Raw genomic sequence first — 26,159 nt, 5'->3', positions numbered from 1 at the left:
GGAGATTAGGTTATTTCTGGTACTAATGCAGTGCATAGGGTTTAATGTTTACTCTTGTTCCTTAGTGAAGGAGGTGGTTTAGTAATAATGAAGCATCTAGATGGACAAACTGTTTATATTTTCTTATACCTGGTGATGCTGGATGTACTTAAAAAGGATAAATTACTATTACACTGAAGTGATGGTTGCTGTGCTGGAAGAGCAGTAATCTCTTCGGCAGCTGCTTTATTCCATTTTAATACAAGTGTAATGCTAAAAGATTCCAAAGAAAAATGTAAAAACAGTATGTTTGAAAAGCCTTCCAGTTCCAATTGCAAATTTATAGATTTCCCTTATTTCTGTTTATCATCTTATGTTAACCATTCTCTATTTAGAAACAGCAAATACCCATAATGCGAGATCCAAAGTTGCATTATAGTATTTTTAATGGAATAGTACTAAGGCTGAAATATGGTTTCAGGTACAGAGAGCAACCCACCACTGAGAACAGCCTAGCTCCATCCTCTTTAGAACCTCCCTTCAGGTAGTTAAAGGCTGCTATCAAATCCCCCCTCCCCACTCTTCTTTTCTAGTGATTTGCCATTGGTCCATTTCCCTTTAACATCTTTTTAAATAACTGCTTTAAAAAGTTTTATCTCTGGAGAGTGAATCTTAAATTTGGAGATCATTCTGTACAGCTTGTACTGACTTGTATTTATGATAGCAGTTAAGTGTATGCATTGACAACATACTAACATTTTGCTCTTTTCATATGGTGCCTACAATATTTGCATATGCAAATACCCTAGCTCTGTTTACAGATACCTGTATAACTAGCATATTGGTCTTAATAAAGACTGTAGAATGATGGCCTTCAGTATGCTATTTGTCGAATCAGGCACATTTGTAAAATACAGATGAACAAAAGCTGGAGTATATCCAACCATAGTAGGACTAAGAGTGAAGCTGTAACATAGGATGAAGAATAACTGATTAGATGAAACAGTTTATGGACGAATAAAATTGTCTCAGGATTCTTTTTCTTCAGGGCACCACACAAGGGCAGAGTTAAGATTGTTTTGGTGTCTTAAGTCCATTGTAGTCAAACATTTCTGCTAGGTTTAATCCTCGGAGTGTCCTCTGTTTCTGATGCTTGGAGTTTTAAAAAAATATTTGTTTGACAATTACAACATTCCTGTAAGGTTTTACCCATAGGTTTGATATGTACTCAAAAAGAACTTTTTTATTTGTGAATTGATATTCAGGTGCCAAAGTTTGTATGTGAGGTTTTATAGCTTAATTGAAATATAAAATATATATTTTCACGCCTTTGTTCAGCTTACAAGTGAGCTAAACTTTATATAGTCTAAACTGAAGATTAACTTTATTTTGTTTAGTATCCTTCATTAAGGAACAGCTTAAAAGCATAGTGACAATTTATCCAATATATGAAAATACATCCCATACTTATATCTGGAATTGCATGAAGTAATGCCTCTACTGTGACGTTAGTACTGATATTGCTATATTCTGTCAAATGTATAGTGCTAGAAAATTAGATTGTGTAGTGTAAACTGTTCTCTCATGATGTTTTGGCAATTTCCCTAGCGGCATATTATTTTAGGAACCAGCTACAAGATTTTTCATACTAGAAATTTTCATTATTCTTGCACATTTTTAAGCTGCAATAATCAGATGAGACAGTAACTAACAACATAAGTTGTTGATTTTCAAATACTTAAAAAAACTGCAGATCAAAACTCAGACTAAAATCCTGTAAGGAAGTGTAATATCAGTTCTATCAACATGTGAAAACCAATATTTTGATACCAGTAATTGATATTGTCACTTGTATGAGGAAAAAGCAAACCATATATATATGGTCTTACATCAGACCAGTTCCCCTTCTGTTTACTGTACTTATTCCCACAAGTCTGATGTTACTCCAGTCCTTGTTGCTCTGCCCTCTCCCAAGGTCTATGACTTTAGTGACTTGTCAGCCTCCACACAGAACAGTACATTTCTTTACTGTAAATAGCGTTAAAAAAAGTAACTGGCTTAAACTGTTTAAAATTGTATTGGTTAAATGTTTAACCGTTAAGGACTTCACAACATAGGCGGGGAACTATAGATGTGGGGAGGGTGCTGCAGCTCCCCCACATTTTACGCAGGGCCCTGCTGCTGGCCCACGTGCCTGGGGCCCCGGATGCCTTGGGCTGATAGTGAGGGCTCAGAGCTTTGCCTGTGAATCTCAGCTTCTTTAACTCCTAACAGAAAGTGGATACCCCGTGCGTGGGGGTGGCGATAGGGGTAGAAGCGGGGACAGGCAGCCCAGATGTGCCTACCTTTAAGATGCAATGTAGGGCACAGTACAATATTTGCTGCTTTTATTTTTTGTCTCCTCTGTTGCCTGATTGGTTACTTACGGTTTCACATGGTATCCGGTTGACCAGTCAGTCCATAACTCTGCTGTTCGTATCTTTGAGGTTCTACTGTAGTTAGAAACCTTCATCTAATTTCAAGCCTATATATTAATTTTGTTTTTGTGTCAACACTGGTGCTTCAATTAAATAATTCCTTCCTCTCCCTGGTATTTGTCCCTCTGCTTTCTATAAATACGTCAGTCGTATCTCCACTGAGGGTATGTCTACATCTACAATTTTGCAGCGCTGGTTGTTACAGCTGTATTAGTACAGCTGTATAGGGCCAGCGCTGCAGAGTGGCCACACTTACAGCAACCAGCGCTGCAAGTGGTGTTAGATGTGGCCACACTGCAGCGCTGTTGGGCGGCTTGCAGGGGGGTTCGGGGAACGCGAGAGCAAACCGCGGGGAAGGAGACCTGCTTGCAGGGGGGTTTGGGGAACGCGAGAGCAAACCGCGGGGAAGCAGGTCTCCTTCCCCGCGGTGTGCTCTCGCGTTCCCCGAACCCCCCTGCAAGCAGGTCTCCTTCCCCGCGGTTTGCTCCGGTGTTCCCCGAACCCCCCTGCAAGCAGGTCTCCTTCCCCGCGGTTTGCAGGGGGGTTTGGGGAACGCGAGAGCAAACCGCGGGGAAGGAGACCTGCTTGCGGGGGGGGGGGGGGGTTCGGGGAACGCAAGAGCACACCGCGGGGAAGGAGACCTGCTTGATTACCAGAGAGGCTTCCTCAGGTATGCTGGGATACCTACTTATTCCACGGAGGTCAAGAAAAACGCTGGTGAGTGTCTACACCTGATGACCAGCGCTGGATCACCAGCGCTGGATCCTCTACACCCGAGGTTCGACCGGGTGTACGGCCAGCGCTGCAAACAGGGAGTTGCAGCGCTGGTAATGCCCTGCAGATGTGTACACCTCCTAAGTTGCAGTGCTGTAACCCCCTCACCAGCGCTGCAACTTTGTGGTGTAGACAAGGCCTCAGACTTCATTTGGTTAGGCTAACCAGTCCAAGCTGTTTGAGTCTTCTCTCAGTAACCTTTCTCTGCATTTGTTCCAGTTTAAATTAATCTTTCTTAAACATGGGAGACCAGAATTGTTCACAGTTTTCCAGATGAGGTCTCACCAGTGCTATGGTACTAACTCTTCACCGTCTCTACTGGAAATACTTTGCCTGATGCCTCCTAGGAATGTATTAGCCTTTTTCATGGCCACACGCTCGTAGTCATCGTGTGCTAAACCAATACACACAAGTCTTTCTCCTCCTCTGTTGCTTCCAACTGATAAGTATTCAGTTTATAGCAGAAATTCTTGTTAGTCCCTAAGTGCATGACCTTGCACTTTGCACCATTTGCATATTTCTGTTACTCCAGTTTTTAAGGTCATCCAGATTTTCTTGTATGATATTCCAGTACTCCTCCGTATTGTCAGTGCCTCCCAGCTTTGTGTCATCCACACATTTAATTAGCACACTCCCACTTGTTGTGCCAAGGTCATTAATAAAAACGTTAAAAAAGATTGGTCACAACACCAGTACCTGAGGAACTCCACTAGTAACCTCCCTCCAGATGGACACTTTCAATATGATTGTTATAGTCTCCCCTTTAACCAGTTTCTTATCCACCTTTCAATTATTGTATTAATCCCCATCTTCTCCAATTTAACTAATAATTTTCCATGAGGAACTGTATCAGGTGCCTTACTGAAATCCAGATTAGGTCGACTGCATTTTCCTAGGTCTAAAAAAATCAGTTATCTTGTCAAAGGAGATCAGGTTGGTCTGGCATAATCTACCTTCTGATTAAACACTGGAAAGTAACCACAGTTCTTTCCAAGACTGTTACTATCCAAGAGCTTCAGTACTCCAATCTGAACAGAATACCCCCATCTTTCTGCTCATTATGTAGTTATTTTCCAGTTGTGATTTGAGAGTAGGTAGGTGAATGTTCATGGACATTTAATTGTCATTTCAATTTCAATATTGCCAATTCCAAGCATTTAAAAATCAGAGACTTTTTTAAAAAACAAACACCACTTTGGATTTTGTATTTGCCTTCTGGTTTTTAAGTCTGTAAGGGTTCATTTGGGTCACATTTTGAAGCTTTTCACTGCAACCCTGTGAGTAGAAACTTACTTATAATTTTTGTAATGAAACCTGGGATTCTTACCTCTGGAGCTGAGGCTTTAAGAGAAACACCAACTATTGTGAGACTTGTGATAAAATCAAGAATTGGCAGCACTGTGATTTACCAGCTATAAGATAAGAGTGTCATTCCTTCATATAGTGCATTCTCATCCAAACTAATTCTGTTGTACAGCTGTGTAAGTGGCAGGGCAATCTTGAAGGCTTTAAGCATTTCCATCACAGCTGGCAGTGCTCTTTAATGTTGTGGCCTACATCTATTTTTTTAATGTTCTGTTTTACCACTATGTCTAGACTTGTTTAGCCTTTTAAGGCATGGCATCTGAGGGGGCCATCAGATTGCAGTTTTAGGATGCTTGGGATTACAAGTACATTTTGCACCATTTCCTTTTTATTGTTAAAATTCTTGCTCTAATGGATCCGTTTTTGGACAACTTTATGTTCTTGATTGTTTATCCATTAAAATTCTTTTCTTAGTATAGCATTGGTAGGATGGATGCTTGATATTTACTCATGACTAATCTTAAACAAGACTTTTAAAGGGAATGAAGTGATTTTGTTAGTTTTAAATGGTGCTTTAAACAAGTTCTTTGGTTTGTTGAGAAGTGAATTTCAAAGCTTTTACGTTTTTGTTTTTAAATAAACCTTGTTATTCCTAGTTAAACAGAAGTATATTGATTTAAACATTAAAAATCTACATTTTAAAAAGAAAATAATTGAAAGTCAGTTTCACCTGGTGTGGGCTTCAGAGTTAAAGAACAAAAAAGAGAATGCTTTTTGGTTTAAATTAATTGAGAAGATATATATTCTGCTCCCTCCAGGCACCGATTTCAGGATTCCATGAGTGAAGGAGTGACTGACATCATATACTCTGTTAACAATCATACAAACACAAAGTTATTTACTATGTTCCAGCAGTGTATGTGTGTTGTCAGAGTTTTGGGGTAATTGCCCCTTTCACACACACACCTCTCCCTCATGGTCTGCTCAAGGACTGTCCATTAAGGTTTCAGGCCTCTAGCTGTCACCTCTCCATGGGCAGGGCCTCTCATCCCTCTCCCTTCTGACTGGGGGATTAGGCTACAGCTCTCCTGTAATTCAGTGTGACTCTCCTAGCTGGTCTGACCAAGAGACCAGCCCTTGAATTTAGCTTTCTCTCTAAGCGCTGTGAATCATGTATGCCAGCATGCAGCTCTATCAAAGCAGAGTACATTTATTTAAAGACAAAAACCTACAGAAAAAAAATATGAAACATTAAAAGGGTCTAAATGCTTTAACAGTAGCTCCCCGTCAATCCAGTGGAGACCCCAGCAGGATCTCGTCCCTCCAGGCTTTCAGCAGAGCTGAGTCCCTGCTTTGGCAAAAGATATCTGTCTGAATCAAAAATAAGGCCTCTCTGTGAGATTAAACTCAGGCCAGGTCTACACTACAGAGTTAGGTCAACATAAAGGGAGCTTATGTTGACCTAACTCTGAAGGTGTCTACACTATAGCTGAAAGTGTCTACAGCTCCTGCCTGTATACGTCACCCACTACATCAACTTAATATCTCAACCTCCGTGAAAGGTGTAACGCTTAGGTTGATGTACTTGGGGTGATACAGTGTCTTGTAGACACTGCATTACTTACATCACCTGTTGGCTGTCAGTGCCATGTGGGGCTGCATAGGGCGGGGGTGGGCAAACTTTGTGGCCCAAGGGCCACATCTGGGTATGGAAATTGTATGGCGGGCCATGAATGCTCACAAAATTGGGGGCTGGGGTGTGGGAGGGGTTGAGGGCTCTGGGATGGGGCTAGAAATTAGGAATTCAGGCTGCAGGAGGGCACTCTGGGTTGGGGGGGTACGGGCTCTGGGGTGGGGATGGGGATGAAGAGTTGGGGTGCTGGAGGGTGCTCTGGGCTGGGACCGAGGGGTTCGGAGGGTGGAAGGGGGATCAGGGCTGGGGCACGGGCTTGGGGCATGGGAGAGGGTCAGGGGTGCAGGCTTCAGGTGGCACTTACCTCAAGCAGCTCCCAAAAGCAGCGCATGTCCACACTCCGGCTCCTACACGGAGACGCAGCCAGGCAGATCTGTGTGCTGCCCTGTCCTCAGACACTGCCCCTGCAACTCTCATTGGCCACAGTTCCCAGCCAATGGGAACTGCTGAGGCAGAAGTTGGGACAGGGGAAGCATGCAGAGCCCCCTGACTGCCCCTATGTGTAGGAAACAAAGGGAGGACATTCCGCTGCTTCCAGGAGCTGCGTGAGAGTGCCAGAGCGGGGCAAGCCCTGGATCCTGCTCCCCAGCAGGAGCTTGAGGGCCAGATTAAAATGTCTGAAGGGCCAGATGCGGCCCCTGGGCCGTAGTTTGCCCACCCCGGCATAAGGCTTTCTGCATGGCTGCAGGACTGGTGGCACTTGATCCCTCCAGGTGCGAGGTACTTGGAGGGAGGCAGCACTCGCACTGACTGTAATTAATGGATTTTTTTTTCCATCGATTTCAGTGTGTCGGCCGAAATCTGTTTGCCAACATCTGTTGATTTAAATAAAATCTTGCCAAGCCTAAATATCACATTGTTAAAGTTAATACAGTAGTCCCCAGAGATACTGCATGTGGCTGCAATATCTGTCACATCTGCCCCATAAAGTAGTGGGTTTAATTAGGATGCTCAGTTGGCAACCTGGGGAACCCACAGGCTCACTTCCCGGACAGAGCATTAACTGCCAGATCTGTGGTTCCTTTCCAAATGGACCACCTCCATATCAACATTTGGAGCACCTGGCTCCATCTTAGCAATTTGGCAATAGTCCCTTTCATTTGATGCAACCAGGTGAGTGGTGAATGGTCAGTATATACAATGAAGAAATGCCCAAACATATAGGAGTGTAATTTGCAAAGGGTCCATGCTGTGGTGAATGTTCTTTTTTTGGTAGTTATAGTTTTTTCTCTCAGGGAAGCTTATTCAGATACATGGTGGGATGTCTTTCTCTTTTTCTATTGCTTTGCATCAGCACAGTCCTGACTTCGTGTCAGAGGTGTCTGTGAAACCATAAAAGGTTTGTCATAGTCTGGGTTTACCAGATGGTTTGTCATAGTCTGGGCTTACTAGAAGTGGGTTTGTACTTTGTGCTTCCTTCAGTTTACCGAAGGCCAGGTGACATGTATGTGTGTGTGCGCGTGCTCACGCGTGTGCCTTCCATTGGCATGGTTCTGGGACAGCTTGTGGGTCAGTGTAACAAAGTTTGTGTGCCTGATAACTTATAATTTGAAGGTTGCGCTCCAGATGGCATTAATTTTGTTTTCAGATCATCTTTCTCATTAATTCTCCCTCCAGACTTTTGTGGTGTTGTAAGTCATTGCAGGGTGATTCTTAACAAACGAGTAAAAACTCTAAAACAAAAAAAGTACTTTGTATGAGGTTAACTGATGTGATAGGTATATTAGCTGCCAAAATCTGTCTTTGTTCCTCATTACCAATTTTTATTTTACAAAGTTCATGTTTTGCCTTTATTGAACCTGTAGTAAGAAAACACAATTAGGTCAAATAGTGATAATGTTCATATTTTATACACTTTTTTTATGGTCTGACCATAGAAAATATTTCTTAGAATCTCTGTGTGTCTATCTTTGATTCCAGAAATTAACTAGAGTAGTTGAAATTATAAAAGTTTTATATATACACCTCTACCTCGATGTAACGCAACCCAGTATGACACGAATTTGGATATAACAGTAAAGCAGTGCTCCGGTGGGGCAGGGCTGCGCACTCTGGTGGATCAAAGCATAAGTTTCACCTATAATGCGGTAAGATTTTTTGGCTCCCGAGGACAGCGTTATATTGAGGTAGAGGTGTATATTTTTCTTAATCATCAGAAATGTCAATTTTGGGGGGAAAATACTTAATAGACATCTTTCCATAATTTTGTAATTATTTCTCATAGCTGCTTAATCAAAAACAGGGAAAGAAATGTAAAGAAATTCTCGTTAACTCTAGTACCAATAAAGGAAATGGTTATACTGTAGTTCTTTTAGCATAGCGTGCTCATTGAATGCATATTTTTTATGCAACTTGCTGAATTTTGCATAGGGCCTCGTCCTGTGAGCCCTCTTCACACAATTTCCATTGAAAGCAATGGGAATTATGCTCATTCAGTCCTTGCAGTTTGTGGCCCAAAGTGGATTTTTATTTCTGTATATTTTTCCAAGAAAAAACATTTATACTGAAAATTTTAATCCCCAAACAAAATTTAGTTAATTTTTATATATTAAATATCAGTGGGGTTAGTCATTTTTGTGATGCAGGCGCTTAATCATTTCCAAAGCACATTAAAGTAAATGGAAAGACTTCCTTTGACTTTTCTGGACTCTGGATCAGTCCACTGTCTACTAAAATGACCTTCAGATAGTTGCAGCTTTTGGTTGCTGCAGACTGGTGACCTAGAGATGGATGGCTGTAATATCCATTTAACAATCTTCTGATCCCCACAGCCCTCTTGAATTTCGTTTTCTTAATCTACAAATCAAATCTGGATGTTAAACAGCTGGTCTAATAATTTTGAAAAGGAAAAAGTAATTTCTTAAGCGTTAACATTGTGATTCTGTGAAGAGAAGTTTGGGTAGAGGTAGTTGTGGGAAAGGAGATGGAGTTAGTGTATTTACTGCTATTGCAGAGCTGTTTCCTGTGGAAGAATTGGCCTATGTTGCTTTTTGAATGTTCTATAGTAAATTGAATGTAGAATTTCTTTGCATCATGACATTGAGTAAACAGTCAGCGGAAGTACTGAAGATGAGGATAATATCATAGAATCATAGAATATCAGGGTTAGAAGGGACCTCAGGAGGTGATCTAGTCCAACCCCCTGCTCAAAGCAGGGCCAATCCCCAACTAAATCATCCCAGCCAGGGCTTTGTCAAGCCTGACCTTAAAAACCTCTAAGGATGGAGGTTCCACCACCTCCCTAGGTAACCCTTTCCAGTGCTTCACCACCCTCCTAGTGAAAAAGCTTTTCCTAATATCCAACCTAAACCTCCCCCACTGCAACTTGAGACCATTACTTCTCGTTCTGTCATCAGGTACCACTGAGAACAGTCTAGATTCATCCGCTTTGGAACCCCCTTTCAGGTAGTTGAAAGCAGCTATCAAATCCCCCCTCATTCTTCTCTTCTGCAGACTATACAATCCAAGTTCCCTCAGCCTCTCCTCATAACTCATGTGCTCCAGCCCCCTAATCATTTTTGTTGCCCTCCGCTGGACTCTTTCCAATTTTTCCACGTCCTTCTTATAGTGTGGGGCCCAATTCTGGACACAGTACTCCAGATGAGGCCTTACCAATGTCGAATAGAGGGGAATGATCACATCCCTCGATCTGCTGGCAATGTCCCTACTTATACAGCCCAAAATGCTGTTAGCCTTCTTGGCAACAAGGGCACACTGTTGACTCATATCCAGCTTCTCGTCCACTGTAACCCCTAGGTCCTTTTCTGCAGAACTGCTTCCTAGCCATTTGGTCCTTAGTCTGTAACAGTGCATGGGATTCTTCTGTCCTAAGTTCTAGACTCTGCCCTTGTGCTTATTGAACCTCATCAGGTTTCTTTTGGCCCAGTCCTCTAATTTGTCTAGATACCTCTGTATCCTATCCCTACCCTCCTGTTTTAAAGTGTTTGCCTTTAGCAGTGTCCAGTGGAAAACTGTACTGTGCCTGTGCCTATGCCTGTTTTTTAATATATGGTGAAAACAATATTGTGTTATAAAAGGGTTCCAAATTAAATGATAAAACAGAGTGCTGGCAATAATTCATAATATAAATTGTTATATTGCTATGATCTATTTTGCCTGTTCAGAAGAACATTTAGATTTTAAAATGTTTTCTTCATTTTAGATCTGATTAAAGACTGCCCCATGGACATCACAGGGCTTTAGTTCAGACACCTGTATTATTTCTGAAGTTATAGATTCTATTAATCATCAGCAAGGGTCATATTGACAGTTTATTCCTGTAAGCTGCCTGTCTTTCCTGGTTAATATAGAAGATGTAAAGACAGGCAGTTGATAAAATCACAATTAGCCTGAAGCTTTATGTAGGACCTGTGTATCTCCTAATACTGTAAATAAAAAAAAACAAAGAGTTAATGGTAACTTGTTTTTAATTCAGACTTGTAGTCAGCATTTTTCCACTCTCCTTTCTGTGGTCAATTGTTATCATACCCTATTACTTCAATAAAGGTGACAATCAGGTAGGTAGCTCCTTTGGAAACCAGTACCATTACTTTTTTCAGGCTGGTTGGCAGTTGACATCGAGGAATAGAGCAGCTGGCAATGTCTTCTTATTGAAAGACTGAGTCTGCACCATGTACACATTCTTCATCAACTTAGGGTCTAGAGCAGGGGTCAGCAACCTTTCAGAAGTGATGTGCCGAGTCTTCATTTATTCACTCTAATTTAAGATTTCGCAAGTCAGTAATACATTTTAACTTTTTTAGAAAGTCTCTTTCTATAAGTCTGTAATATATAACTAAACTGTTGTTGTATGTAAAGTAAATAAGGTTTTTAAAATGTTTAAGAAGCTTCATTTAAAATTAAATTAAAATGCAGAGCCCCCCGGATCGGTGGCCAGGACCCGTGCAGTGTGAGTGCCACTGAAAATCAGCTTGAGTGCCGCTTTTGGCACACATGCCATAGGTTGCCTACCCCTGGTCTAGAGTCTTAATTCCTAGTAGTAACTCAGGTTTAAATGGCAAAGTGAAGCTGTACTAATTTGATCACTATGAAGAATCCTGGAAGAAGCCAATTATTTAGACTTAAGTTTTATAGTAGTTGATTATTTCATACTATCTCAGAACTACAGTATTCAATCTTTCAAAACTTCTGATTTAGCAGGGAATGTATGTGATTGTTAATAAAAAATACTCTCTAATCCCATATATCTGTCTCTTATTTTTCGACAATGCCTGATGGAAATAGGACTTCTGATAAAACATTTTATTCTTCAGATGTCATAGCTCTTACAGCTGGACATGAGTGAAGAAGACACAAGGGAATAAATCAGCATACCTGTGACAATATTTAATGCTACACTGAAGCAATATATGAACATCCTTGAGACAAATTTGTATCTAGCATTTGTGTGTGTTTGACGGACGTGTAGACCAATGCTATTCAAATTGTGGCAAAAAATTTGAATAGTTTTCAACGGTTACACTACAGGCAGAACTGGTAAAAAGTAAAGTTTGAGTTAATGGGAGTGTGACTTTAACTTTACTAGGACAAATGGTTGATTTTAGATGGGGCTTAACCAAGCAAGATGACACAACCTTGGTTTTCTGAGCAAAATGATGTGAGTTGTGCAAGAACAATTGTGAGTGAAATGTAGCACCTCCTGAAATTTCAAAGGAGAACTATCAGCATCTTTGTTGTTGTAGGCAGCAGTATGGGTGATGGCAGGTAACTATGGAATCAAGATCCTAATACAGATCATCATGATTGCAGAGATGGATGACTTGAAGGTCCAAATATAGTGATGGAAGTGAATTCCAATAGGTAGCATTAGCCACAGAGGCTGTTGGTTCAAAATTCTGGTCTTAGGCATTGAACTAAATTGTGACAGCTTCAAAAGAGCCTAAGGCATGCAGCAATAATATAAACCTGTAGCCTTACACATGCAGACAGTTGTCATGTAAAAAATGTGAACGTATTATATACAACGTTAGAGGATTTACTTAGAAAAATGTACAAACGCAGCATGCCAAAAGTTTAGGGAAGTTATTTGGGTCCACGATGACGGAAACAGCTGTGTTGGTACATTAAAAATTTCCCTGACATTAGGCCACTGAGGAAGTTAAATATTCCCTTATAGCAAAATACTACTTTATGAATAGTATTTAAAATGGAACAAGTCTGCCTGTGAAGGAAGAACAAGGACATTCAGAATTGAGATTCTTCCAAACAGTATACAGAACACTGTTTAACCGAAACTAACTCATCACTTCACCCGGGCACTTTATTCTTTCCAGTTGTATTGGTGATTTACATTTTTTAAAGTATTCTATTTCTACCTCAGTCAAGAATATTTTTTTTTAATTCATCTCAAATCAGTCCTGCTAAAATAAGACACTTGGATTAATGTAAGTGTTTCAGCCCTGGCAAAGCTCCCACAGCCAGACTTTCCCCAGGCTGCTGTGTTTGGGTCCCATCATGCTAGACCTGTGTGCTTTAAACTTCCTGAGTCTGAGTAGCAGGACTGTCCAGCACTGTCTTTCCATGACCTCTCTGGCACACGTCCTGGGCAGGTGTTCTGTCTGCACCCCTTCACGGAAATGGGACCTCAGAGTCCAACTAATTATACCCCCAGCCAGGGCTGTCGAGAAGGTGGGATGGGGGGTTGTTCTAGGGCTGTGAGGCTCAGGACCCCACCAAACATTTGTAATGTGTGTAAATAAAGGGAGGGGATGGGGACCCAGTGAACATGATCACCCCAAATTTATCTTAATGGACTTGCCTCCAGGATCAGTGCTGACCGCCATAAACACCTCAGGTGCTTACCAACACCCTTCACCAGAGCTCCAACCTTTGTGAGCATTTTGGTCACAGTTTACCCCTTGAGGGACATGTGAAATGTAGATGAAGGACATAACACACAGACTTCGTAAAAGATTCTCAAATTAATCTCTCTTTACTTTAGATATCACAAAAGATGTACAAACCTAGATAAAACACCTATATGCCATCGCTGCGTCAGGTTCCTCACCACTCTTGAGCATTCTTTGCATTTGGTAAGAGTCCTTAAGGGTGTCCAGGATCCCCTCTCCTTACATACGGCTTCTCCTTTAAATTATGGAATCTCTGCCTCTCTCCAGCCAGCTTTCTTCTTCCTCAGCTGGTGCCACAGTTAGAAAAGGACATGCCTACTATGAAACCATGTCTTTGTTCCTCTGTCCCTGAGTCCCTCTGGGTTTGTTTGTCCTGCTTGTGGAAAATGTCCATTTCTTCAAATCCCATCTAGGGTTGCCAGGTGTCTGGTTTTCAACCAGAATGCCCTGTCGAAAGGAGACTCTGGCGGCTCCAGTCAGCACCACAGACCAGGCTGTTAACGGTGCAGTCAGCAATGCTGTGGGTCTAAGGCAGGGGCTTGTCCCTACTTGTCCTGGCATTGAGCTGCGCCCCGGAAATGGCTTCCAGGTCTGTCTCCTAGGCAGGGGGCAGGGGAGGGCAGTGGGGCTCCATGTGATGACCCTACCCTGAGCACTGGCTCCGCACTCCCATTGGCCAGGAATCTCGGCCAGTGGGAGCTGGGGGGCAGTGCCTGTGGCGAGAGCAGTGTGTGGAGACTCCTGGCTCCCCTGCCTAGGAACCGGACTTGCTGGCCGCTTCCGGGTGAAGTGTGGAGCCAGGACAGGCAGGGAGCCTGCCTTGGCCCTGCTGCCCCGAGAGCTGCTCGAGGTAAGCTTGTGTCTCAACCCTCTGCCCCAGCCCTGAGCCTCCCCCCAAACCCGGAGCCTGCTCCTTGACCCCAAACCCCGCATCCCTAGGCCCACATCAGAGCCCGCACCTCCAGCCGGAGCCCTCACCCACACCCTGAACGCCTCATTTCCGGCCCATCCTACAGCCCTCAGCCCTTCCTGAATCCCAGCCCCCTGAGCCAGCCATGTGAAAATGAACGAGTGAATGACGGTGGGGAGAGCGAGCAACAGAGGGAAGGGAGGATGGAGTGAGTGGGTCTGGGGCCTTGGAGAAGGGCAGGAGGCAGGACAAGGGTGTTCGGGTTTTGTACGAGTAGAAAGTTGGCAACCCTAACCCCATCCCCTTCAGATCAGGCGAGTAGAACTATTTCTTCCAGCTCAGGCACCCTGCTTAGCATACCCATTGTTTAGCCAGAGCCCAGTCATTAAGGTTGACCGCTTCCTTTGGGTTGGTTTGTAGCTTCTTAGGGGATGAGGGTGACATGTTAGGGGCCCTGTTTGTCCATGGCTAGCGTATTACACATCGAGGCATTCAACGATACAGCAATTTCATAAAATTAACCAGAATTCATAAGTTGTTCATAGATTTGTTTTAGTGTAATTGTTGTGCACAGTGGCAGAGACTTCTGTTAACCTTAGTTTAGCAAAACACCATTGCTGTTAAAAATATCATCATCTACATACTGGTTACAGGTCACAGCTGGCTTTTTGTAGCTCTTTTATTTATGTAAAGGACTTACGTAGTAGTTGAATATCGACTTTCCAAAGAACCTTTCTTGTGGGACTGTCAAGTGCTGTATAAGGTTATGTCTTCGCTACTGGCCGGATCGGTGGCCAGCGATCGATCCCTGAGCGCTCTCCCGTTGACTCTTGTACTTCAGCTCAGTGAGAAGCACAGGCAGAGTCGACGGGGGAGCAGCAGCAGTTGACTCACCATAGTGAAGACACCACGGTAAGTTGATGTAAGTACGTCGACTTCAAGTACATTATTCACGTAGCATAATTTGCATAACTTAGATCGATTCTCCCCCCCTTCATCCCCGCCCCAGTGTAGACCAGGCCTAAGTTTGTGTGACATTGCTACCAGACTAGCTATCCTCCTTTGTAATGGTATATTTGGAAATAAGCTGCATGTAAACTTTCAGATATTCATAAAAAATCTGCTTCCTTCTACAAATTGCTTTAAAAAAAAATACACCTGATAAAACTGACAGCTTCCCACATATGTCCCTTCCCTGCAATATGCCCTAAAAATGTTGGTCTGGCTTTAGAAGTATGAAAATATTATCCCTCCTGTATGAGGTTTGTAAATCTGATGGATGGATGGATAGGGCCCTAGTCTGGATTATATTTGGAGGTAGGTTTCAAGCTGAATCAGGAGAATTGGTTGGAGTTGGCAGTGCCCAAATCTTGGAAACTGTTGTTGAGTAAATTTGCTCTAACGTGGTGGAAATATTACTAGATCAGCTGAACCCACAAGACTTCCATAACCTTGAATGCTGGAAACTTCACAGCTGTTATCACATCCAAACTGGAACTAGAAAATGAAACACGTTTCAGATCTGGATCAAGTTTGGCACCAAAACTGCATCAGAGTGTGGTTAGGCTCTGGAGATTCAAACTTAACTATGTTACTTCCACCACACACAAAAAAAATTAGAGGAGGTTGAATTGAAGATTCTGGTTTTGGTCTCTTTGGCCTTGCTCGCTGTTTCATTTCGTGTACCTTGAACACAATTTAGTTTATTTAAATGCTGACTTACTAGTGCTTGCGGAACCTTCCCTTTTTATTTAAGACCTTTCCCCTAAAGTTTCCAGGTTTAAGAATAGGATCCCAACTTCATTTGCAGAGTTCAAGCTCTTCGCAGTCATGGTAACTGAGTTTTTGAATCTTAGGCTTTGTCTATACTGGCACTTCTGTTGGCAAAACTTTTGTCATTCAGGGATGTTAACCCCCCCCCCCCCCCCCCGAACGACAAAAGTTTTACTGACAAAAAGCGCTGGTGTGAACAGCACTTTGTCGGCGGGAGCGCTCTCCTGCCAACAGAGCGACAGCTGCTCATTAGAGGGTGAAAGTTTTTTTGTCTGCAGGAGAGCTCCGTTCCGCCTACAAACAGCAGCTACACTGAGTGCCTTTTAGCAGCATGGCTTTAGTGGCACAGCTGTGTCACTAAAAGCTGGGTAGTGTAGCCATAGCCTTAGTGATGCAGAGTAGGAGTAGGGAGGAAATCAATCATCCTTCTGCTTAGGGTAAAAGGTGGGTTTTTGCTGGAGAAGCAGTACTGTGTTAGTCATATTATCCAAAATATTTGTTTGTGCCAGCTGTTTTAGATGTGGGAAATGCACGTGCTTTACAAGGAGTGAGGCTTGATTTCATACATTGAGTTAGAACCACTGGGTCAAGTAAAATGAAAACAATATATTTATATTTGAATGCAAGATAAAGTTTATATTTTTTTAGGTTTGTTTTAAAGTTTTGTAAAAGCGTTTTATTCCTTGTGTACTGTATGTATGTATTGTACTGTACCACTAATCTAAGCAGTCTGGAAATAAAAAATGTCTTGGTAATGTGACAGTATTACTAAAATTTTGTGGGTATTTTTCAGACAGAAAAAATGCTGACCATTTTGTGGTTTTTCTGAAATCATGTGCAATTATGTCATTTAACCAGACAATAAGGCTTTCTGTGGTGCTTTTAGATAAACAGGAAAACTCGCTTTTTACTTGGTCTGTTTTCATTACAGAACCAGCCTTTATTTTTAGTGCTTAAGTTGTTTGATATGCAAAAATAAAGCACACAGTAAATTTTATCGTTGATAGGAAAATGGGCCACTAATAATCTTCAAAAAGCTCCTTTTCAAGTTTGGTGTCTGTTGCTACAGGTTTTATTTTTTCAATTAAGACAAAATCAGTTACTGTATTTAAAATGTATGTGTATGCGTAACTGACACAATTGTAATCCATTTACTTGGCAATAGGGCATTTGACTCCTTTGCTACGAGTAATTTTCTTCTATGCTGAGAATCCAGCATTTTAAAAACCGTACATATTGAAACCCACTGCAAAATAGAATGAAAGCTGCAGTTTGATTGTAGCAACTAGTCTTAGTATTGGGCAGAGCTGAGCACCATATAGCCAGTCTGGCAGACATAGGCTATGTCTACACTACTGGAGAAAGTCAACGTATGCTACGCAACTCCAGTTATGTGACTAACGTAGCTGGAGTCAATGTACCTTAGGTCGAGTTACTGCAGGGTCTATACCGTGGCGGGCTGACGGAAGAAAATCTCCTGTCGACTTATCTTATTCTTCCTGTCGGGAGTAGAGTACAGGGGTCAACTGGAAAGCGATCTGCTGTCAATTTGCTGGTTTTTACTAGACCCGCTAAATTGACCACCGGTGGATCAATCTCAGAGTGTGGATTCCAGCTGTACTGTAGACCTGCCCATAGACTAACATAGCTTCAAAATCATCAGGCTCTCTACTGAAAAACACAAGATTTCTGCCTGCAGGGGGTAAAGGAAGCTTGAAAGAACCCTCTGCCCAATAATGTACTTTCCTTTAAAATTTTCCTCTCCACTTTCTTTGTAGCTTAATCCTTACATTTTTATTTTCCAATAACTTCTCTATAAAACTAAGTGTATGAAGACATTTTATACTCCTGTTCTCGTTACTGCAGGGTGGGCTGGTAGCACTACCTATTAATATTGCATGACATTTCCCATTATACGACACTGTTTTTCCAGTTGTGTTTAACTTTGCTAATTTTTAACAGTTTGAACTGAAATTTTTCGTGTGCCTTTTGCCGTCCCTATGAAAATCTCCCCACTTTGGCCAAGTTTTAAGCCTTTGAAAAATTGCAGTTTCCATGTGGTCATTAGAGACTTCTTTGACTTTTTCAGCAGCTAAAATCTTGAAAGATTCCATTCTCACCGAACATGTGCAAACCTCTTGCAGCTTCTTGTGCTGACCAAATTGCATATGCATCATCTCCAAAGTGATTGAGTGGTTTAGCCCAAGGGTACAGGGGCTCAGAAGGACTTTCTCTGTAATGGCTGAACCTGACTGCTTTAGGCCTGCACTGGACTTGAGAGTAGGGATACTCCGATTTTTCACAGATTAGGTGTTGGCCTAATGCTTATTCCATTAAAGGCCGTGGTAAAGTTCCATTAAGTGGGTGCAGAGTTATGCCAATATTTGAATGCTCTTGAAAATCTCACCTTTAACTTTACTTTCAATGTTTGTACTCTAAGCGAAGCAGTTGTAATTATTTTTTATCAATTTTAATCATGTTTTTTCCTCCAAGAAAGATCAGTGTTGGCCCACTCCAAGAAAAGATGCATAATTCCAAGTGAATGCAATAAAAATTTGCTTAAATGACTATGCTAACACAACATGATTTTGCTTTCAGTCCATTTATATAGGAATAGCACTTTACTTACAAAAGTGTGTGTCACAGGTAAATGCCCTTCCTCCTATATTGAATAATAAAGTGCATTCTACAAGTAATAATTGCTCAGAAGTTTTAGTACTTTCTTATCCATCATAACTCAAGACAAGGAAATTAACACATTTTGTGCAAAATTCATCATCCTAGGTGTCTTTTACGCTGTGTTTGTCTCTAACCTTGTATAAGGCGATGGTTCCCTTTTAAGTTTGCTGTTGAGATGAATACACAGGGGAAAAGCAATTCATCAGAACAAAAAGACCCCATATGCTGCACAGTAGTTGCCAGTTGTAATGATCAATCTGACCCAGTTTTTAGCTCCTCCTCTCGAATTTTTTTGGTTACTCTGGCACAATTATGTATTGTGTATACTTTAGGAATGGGGTTAGAATTGCACAGAATCATATACTGTAATGTATCTAGAGAATGTTGTAAAATACATTTATTATAATATAAAACACTTGAGAGCATTTTAAAAAGGCTGTCGGTGCTGTTTTTGGCTACAGTTATATAAATCATGATGTGTGAGGCTGTTCAATGGAACTTCTAAAAGTATTTAGAAGTTAGCCAATGAACAGCTCAAGTTTAGTTGCGAAAGCTTGATATTAATACTCATGAATAAATTGAAGGTTCATAAAAGCGCTCTCTTCCTTTGAAGTTGGTAATTCAAATTACTGTCAATTGTGAGGCAGCTATTTACACTAATGTTAGACTTTATTATGTGATGTTAATGCAAGATCAGGCCACCTCCTGGCAGACTATCCTGCATTTAGTTTAGCAGACTCTTCACATCAAAGTTTGACTTTTGAATATAGCCACTGTGATTGACATGTTTTCTTTTTGCTATTTAATATCAAGATTGGGCCCAAACCTTGCAGTTATATTTTGTGTTTTAACATGTTTGTTTACACTGTGCTCAGGTAAAAAATATTGTTTAGACATACCTGTAAATGCAGCATGTGTAGATATACCCAAGCTAGCAGAAATTGATTGTGTCTTTTTGTGACTGGACTGTTTTGCTTAGGTGCTTTTTGTAGTAGTGATGGAGAGATTGTATTTGTAAGGGTTGCATAGAGTTGTGTCTTAGTAAGTGCCTATGTTGCTGTTTTTAAATCTAAATGTATAGTCACACCACAATGAAGAAGTAGACAAAAATAAGACATAGGATGAGTTTCCTTGAAATTGTTAATATTAACACAGGAAACCATCAAACACTAATGTAACCATAAATTCCTTCATTAAATCCAAAAGCCAATGGTATTTATACAATTGCTGTAAATATGCCTAAAAAGCCTAACTAATAAGCAATTTACTACATCAAAACAGTAACAAAACATTTATAAGCATTTGATCACGATACTTAAAACTGGCTAAACCTGGGGTGCTTAGTCCCATGTTGGTCAGCTCCAACATGGTCAGGCAAGTATTAGCAATGAACTCCTTTAAGAGTTTGCCTTTTATACCCTTTAACTAACAAGTGATGTCATTGCCAATTACTGTACTGACTTCAGCAAAAAAAACCATTTGAGACAATTTACCCTTTTTTCCAGTCTTAATCTAGATAAGATTCACAGCCTCCTTTCTTCCCAGGGCCTTTCCTTTCTTCTTTTCTCCCCTACTCCTTGCTTACCAGCAGAACAGTGGTAAGGTTTGAGCTTGTTTATTTAAGATAGTTTTTCTTTGTCTTGTTACTGCAGTTCTTCTACTTTTACTTTTGGAACCATACATCCTTCCAATACTACAGGTAATACTTACTATTCTCACAGCCTTCATTTACCTGCTGATTGGGACCTTTTCCCTCCTGGCCACAAACTATAAAGAGAAAATGTCATTTTCTTAATTAAACTTAGGTTAACTTTAATTCTTTAGTTTTATATGTATTCTACAAGTGCTTATGTGCCCGCCATTACATTAGTATCATACAATTTTTAGTGTGTTTACCCTGGACATCCATTTGAGGGAGGGAAGTCCTATTATTTCTATTTTAGATAGGGAACTGGGAACCAGAGAGACTAAGTGACTTGCCCAAGTTGACACAGGAAGTCTGTGGCAAAGCAGAAAATTGAGTCCATGTCTCTTGAGTCCCCGGCTAGTGCCCGAAGCACTGGACCATCTTTCTTCTCACAATATGGTTTCTCAGATGAGGAGAGGTGAGTCTCTACCTTAATCAAGGATCATGTTTTAGAGGAGCTATAGAGAGAACATAAAATATTCATGTTTTTCTTTTTTTTAAATCTCTAAAGGCATTAGGTAGTAATTACAGAAAATCATCTAGGAGACCTAAAACCAGTATAGGAAGGGATATTGGACATGAACAGTTCTGTTATCACCAGTTCATTCCTTTTGGCAGAAGGCCTATGGTCCCATAGCTGACTTGCTCTGGTTAACTTAACATTTCTAACTACAACAGATGTGAGGACCTCACAGAAACTGAGCTGAAATGGGATAGCACTTCAAAAAGTGCTAGCCTGATTAAGTCCTGCTCATGCCTGACTGAACTGATGAAACTGGTGATACTAGCCATGAGGCAGGCCGGAGGAGAAAAGTGTGTGCTTGGAATGGAGTTGTATAGTGTTTGCCAAAGTTGTAATTACTGACTTAGTGTTTAGAGTCTAGGGTAAGAATATGAGAAGAGAACTGCATGCACAGCGTTGCCCCATTGAAGTCTCTGGAAGTTTTGCAATTAAGTTCAGTGAGGATAGAATTTTCCCTTCTGTTATGGGTGCAATAGTCTTTTGATACTCTTTGCTGTTTAATATATAAAGAAGGCTTGAAAGTTATATTTCTCCTTGTGTTTTACATTTAGAAACTAACAGATAAATAGAGTTTAAACAGTCTGACTGAAAACTCCCACCTCCCCATAGTTGCTTAATTTAATCTCTTAGGACTCTAGTGATGTTATCTTGCTAGTTCTCCAGTCACTGTAGAGTCTTCCAGGCTAAACAGAATTTCTGAGAAGCAGGGGGGAAAACGCCTTTTTCAGGGTTGAGGTGGGTAGTCAAAATTAAACATCCTTCAGGCTGCCTTTATGCATGTCACAGATCTGGCTGAACTCCTGTTGGACACTCACAAGACTGTTGTGAAGGGATCCACCTCAGTGGGCCCCTTGTGCTTTAAGCCTTCAGAGTCAGAATGGAGTCCAGACACTGTCCCTGGCGTGGGGTCTCTAGGAATGCTATTGGGGTACAGATTCTGTCTAGTACCCCATTCTGAGAACTGAGACCCCATGAACCAATTGCTCGCTCCTGGGACCGTGCTGGCCTCTTAGACTTCCTCGCAGCTTAGACATATTCTCTCCCAGAACTCCAGCCATGTGGGAACCCTGGGTTTACAGTTCCTCTTCAGGTGCATGTGATAGTGAAGTGAACAGAGACAGATAGACTTGGCAAAGGATTCTAAAATACCATTGTTCTTTACTTTATAGCATGAGAAACACAGATCCATGTAAAATAATACACACCTCTAGGCATTTCCCTGCCTCAGGTTTTTCACAGCTCTGCAGTGTTCTTTGGGCTTGGGAAGAGTCCTCTGGGGTGACCAGCACCGGCGGCTCTAGGTATTTTGTTGCCCCAAGCACAACAGGCAGGTTGCCTTCGGCGGCTTGCCTGCGGAGGGTCCAGCGGATTCGGCGGCACGCCTGTGGGAGGTCTGCCGAAGCCACAGGACCAGCGGACCCTCCATAGGCATGCCGCCTAAGGCAACCTGCCTGATACCCTCGCGGCGACCGGCAGAGTGCCTCCCGTGGCTTGCCACCCCAGGCACGCGCTTGGTGTGCTGGTGCCTGGAGCCGCCCCTGGTGATCAGGATACTTCCTCTCCAGCTTATGACTTCCCTTCAGAGACATGGAGCCTCCCTCGAGGTCAGCTTTCTCTGACTGTGGACAGTTGCAGTTAAACAGCACTCCCTGCTATGAAAACCTGCCCATCTCTTTCCCCTCTCCTGCCCAACGTTCCTATTCCTGCCTCAGAGTGTGTCTCAGGTTTGTGGCCCCCTACCAACATCTGGTTCCTTTGTTCTGCTGCTAGTGTTCATCTTCACTTCTTCAGCCCCCGCAGACAAGCTGAAGGAAATAGCTTCTCCCTGCTCCAGCCAGCCTCCTTAGCATACCAGTGGTTCAGTCAGAGTGCAGTTGTTAAGGTTAACAACTCTCCATTGTGCCTTGTTGGTACTCAGTCCTTGTCAGCAAGGGATGGATTCCACGTTCACATAGAGGCTTTCCCTGATACAGCAATTTTCTAATGACTTCATAGTAAAGCCAGGAGATTCTTACATTGTACAGATAAAGTTCCCACATTTTCACACGATACAAAGAACCAAGAAGGCACCTGCCCAATTTTTTTTCCACAAGTAATTTTTAAAGGGGATTGTCAACATGAAAATTGCATTTATGTCTGAATTATACCTATTATGGTTAAGACTGCTATCTGAGAGATTCCTTTTTTCTAATATTTGAGTTTTGTTCATTTTACAGAGTATATTTCACTATATCCCCTGCAGTCTTATAAACACTTAGGACTTAACGCATGTGCTTAACTTTACACCTTCACTGAATTCAATGGGACTGCTCCCTGTGCAAAGTTTAAAGCGTGTAAGCATTTGCAGGATCAGGACTTTAGACTCTTTTTCCTTTATGTATTGGAGGGGTAGCCATGTTAGTCTGGATCTGTAAAAGCAGCAAAGAGTCCTGTGGCACCTTATAGACTAACAGACCTTTTGGAGCATGAGCTTTCGTGGGTGAATACCCACTTCGTCAGACGCAACCGATGAAGTGGGTATTCACCCACAAAAGCTCATGCTCCAAAAGGTCTGTTAGTCTATAAGGTGCCACAGGACTCTTTGCTGCTTTTTCCTTTATGTGAGGCTATAACTCAGCAACAAAGGATGGGGGGTGGGGAAGGGAGAGAGAGGAGAATTAAGTATTTGCAGAAGTAGGGAATTGTGATTTTTCAAATCATAACAATGGGGTGAGGTCTGTGGACAACATTTGAAGCTATTCTAAAATTTTTATTTAAACTGACTACATTTTTAAGTTGACTGACCCTTGAAATAAATATAATGGGAAAAGGCATTTTAAAATGTAATGATCTGGATGTTGTTTGCACTAATAAGCAAAATGAGTTGGATATTTTCTCCAAGTTCTGAAAAGATGTATGAAAAATTTAAAAAGGAAATAAAATGTTTACTTTATCGTTCATACTTTATACTGTTGGGCTTAGAAAAGGGGATTCTTTTTTCAGCAACCCATGACCAGTGGCTTCGTTGACTTTAGATCAGTATAATTTTGTTGCTATAAGTTTTGTAATACATGGAGTACCCAAAAAGTCTTGCACTAATTCGTTTTATTCTTGCTTTTAAATAGTGCCCTATTTTAAACTAAAATTGCACATTCTTGAGAGTAAACTGATCATGTTCCCAATGGAAATTTCAGGAATACTTGTGGCTATTTTCAATATGTGGAAATCTATTTATATTTTTTCCATTTGTTTTTTTTCCTAGGTTTTGGCACTGATTGCATTCATCTGCATAGAGACCATCATGGAATGCTCCCCTTGCGAAGGCCTTTATTTCTTTGAGTTTGTGAGCTGTAGTGCATTTGTAGTTACTGGAGCTTTATTGCTTATGTTCAGTCTAAATCTTCACACAAGAATACCACAGATCAACTGGAATCTTACAGTAAGTTCTCATCCAAATCTTCATATTGTAAAAATAGCTGAATAAACATTTTAAGTTTGTTCTTTAAACTCTGTCTTTTACTGAAATTTAAGATCCTGAATAAATGCTATGTATACTGAGTAAAATATATATCTTACTTATGTCCAATTTGAACACCCACTGCGTAGTGAGTCTTTAGAAATGTAATGAGATTATAGGATATTAAATTAAATAAATCTGGAATTGTCTTCTAGCAATTTCTCCTCCTCTGAAAGAGAGCCTTTCTAGCAGTGCCAACATTCCTTATTTATGGCTGAGGTGGGCAAAAAATACTCTTATTCATTGTATAACTTTGAGAAATGCTGTCCAAAAAAAAGAATTAGGAATTCATTTTATTAGATCTGTAAATCAATACAAAAAAGTTGTTGAAATGTATGGCAAATATATTTGTAATAACCTGCTGCTGTTTTTTATCACTCTGAGTGAGGGTATATGCTAAATCTCTTGTAAACATGAACACAAGCATTGTATTATTTAGGGGGAAAATTGAACTGTCAGCAAGGAGAAGTCTGCTGCGTTGACTTGGTTACGTACCTAGCGACTATAAGAAACATAGACTAGCAGGCCTCATGTTCACAAATACAAGGAATTTGAGTGTGGGGAAAGAATTGCCAGTAACTCTCATTCATATTGGATGTATTTTCATTTTCTTGCTTGCTGTGAGCCTAACTTTCAGATTTCGTGACCTGAAATGAGCATGTATATCAGCACGTAGATCCACTGAGCACCTACATTTATATTAACTTTTGGACATATCTGTGTGCAGTTCACCTGAGGAAATGAGTCTAGTATAAATTGCTGTTGTACATTTAGGTGTGCAGTCCCAGTGTATCAGCCATCCCTAACCTTAGCAAAACTGCCAGATTTTTGCTGCTCCATGTGTGGCATTTTGTGCAAATTACTTAACAGACATATTTGCAAACAGCTTTCATATATCCATAACCGTCAACACATCCAGTCCTGAACCATGCTGGTGGTAAGAACTGGAGATCCCCAAAAACTGGCAATTGGGGATGCATAAATGCATCGGGGAAAGTGGCTGGGGATACTAGGGAGCTGGATTTGGTATCTGAAGGGAAAACTAGGGTCTTCTGAGGAAGTGACTGGTGGCTGGGTTGAAAGGTGGATTAGAGTGAATAGTGTCTGGGGAGGAACCTGAATAGGTGTTGGGGGGGGGGGGGAAAGGGAAGGGAAGGGAAGTTGAAGAAACATGGGGCTTGTGTCAGGGCCTCTCATCTTCTGTCTCCATTCTGTTCTGGCTGCTCCTCCTGGCTGCTCCTACCCTGTTTGGGTTCAGCAAGGAGAGGGGAGATGTCTGGCTGCTTGTACCACAGTGGCCACTGACAGTCAACAGTAACAGTGGCAGGCCATTCTTGTAGTCCAGGTGGATGCATGATGTCTCCACTGTGAGGTGGGAATGTCGGGCAGCGCTGCCAAGTGCACAAGAAAGTCACGTGTGATAAATAAGACTTGGCAGCGCTGCCAAGTGCACAAGAAAGTCACGTGTGATAAATAAGACTTGGCAGCTCTGCTTTCGATGACTTCATTATTGCCTGGGATGTAGGGTAAATACTGGATTTCATGCAAATAACAGTGAAGCAAGCCTGACAGTGACTGCTAGGTAGTACAGATAGTATTCATGACTCGGCTAAAGACTGCTTCTTGAAGAATCCCAAACATCTATTTTTTTTTTAATTTTCTGATAGAAATAAATCGGCATATGTGGATCAGATCTTCCCTCATGTACAGCCATGTAACTCCATTGACGTCAGTGGTTTTGTGTAGATAAGCGTAAATAATGGTGGGGGTTGGCCCTGCATGTTAGTTGGTGCGTTTACTGCTTGCAAGAGGATTTTAACTGTATCATGAATGCACGTGGGTAGAGAAAGTCGACTGAGGCTTCCTTTTCTCTCTCTTTCTCCCCCCCCCCCCCCAATAATGGAATAAATTTGAACGGTTTAACTACAAGGTCCTTTCAACCACTCTTGGTACTTATTGGTTTGAATAGCCCTGTTCAAGTGATGACAAATAAT

The 26,159-nt window shown here is 41.5% G+C and overlaps 2 protein-coding genes across 3 annotated transcripts in view; both read left to right on the top strand.

Moving 5' to 3' along the window:
- TK2 (thymidine kinase 2) overlaps positions 1-26,159 on the top strand; it is a 118,933-nt gene that overhangs the window by 7,662 nt on the left and 85,112 nt on the right. The window contains exon 1 of one of the 2 annotated variants that reach the window (XM_050923197.1): positions 23,999-24,087. The exons of the other annotated variant lie outside the window; for it this stretch is intronic. The gene's annotated coding sequence lies outside the window, so the exon portion shown is untranslated. Of the gene's footprint in view, positions 1-23,998; positions 24,088-26,159 lie in introns of those variants that run through there. 2 annotated transcript variants of the gene reach the window in all.
- CMTM4 (CKLF like MARVEL transmembrane domain containing 4) overlaps positions 1-26,159 on the top strand; it is a 58,113-nt gene that overhangs the window by 8,128 nt on the left and 23,826 nt on the right. Inside the window, exon 2 of the mRNA XM_050923201.1 lies at positions 23,911-24,087. Within this exon, the coding sequence (XP_050779158.1) occupies positions 23,911-24,087 (177 nt within the window). The remainder of the gene's footprint in view (positions 1-23,910; positions 24,088-26,159) is intronic.

This window comes from Gopherus flavomarginatus, chromosome 14 (assembly GCF_025201925.1).
Source record: "Gopherus flavomarginatus isolate rGopFla2 chromosome 14, rGopFla2.mat.asm, whole genome shotgun sequence".
Classification (NCBI taxonomy): Eukaryota; Metazoa; Chordata; order Testudines; family Testudinidae; genus Gopherus; species Gopherus flavomarginatus.
This window is presented reverse-complemented; position numbering and strand designations above follow the sequence as displayed.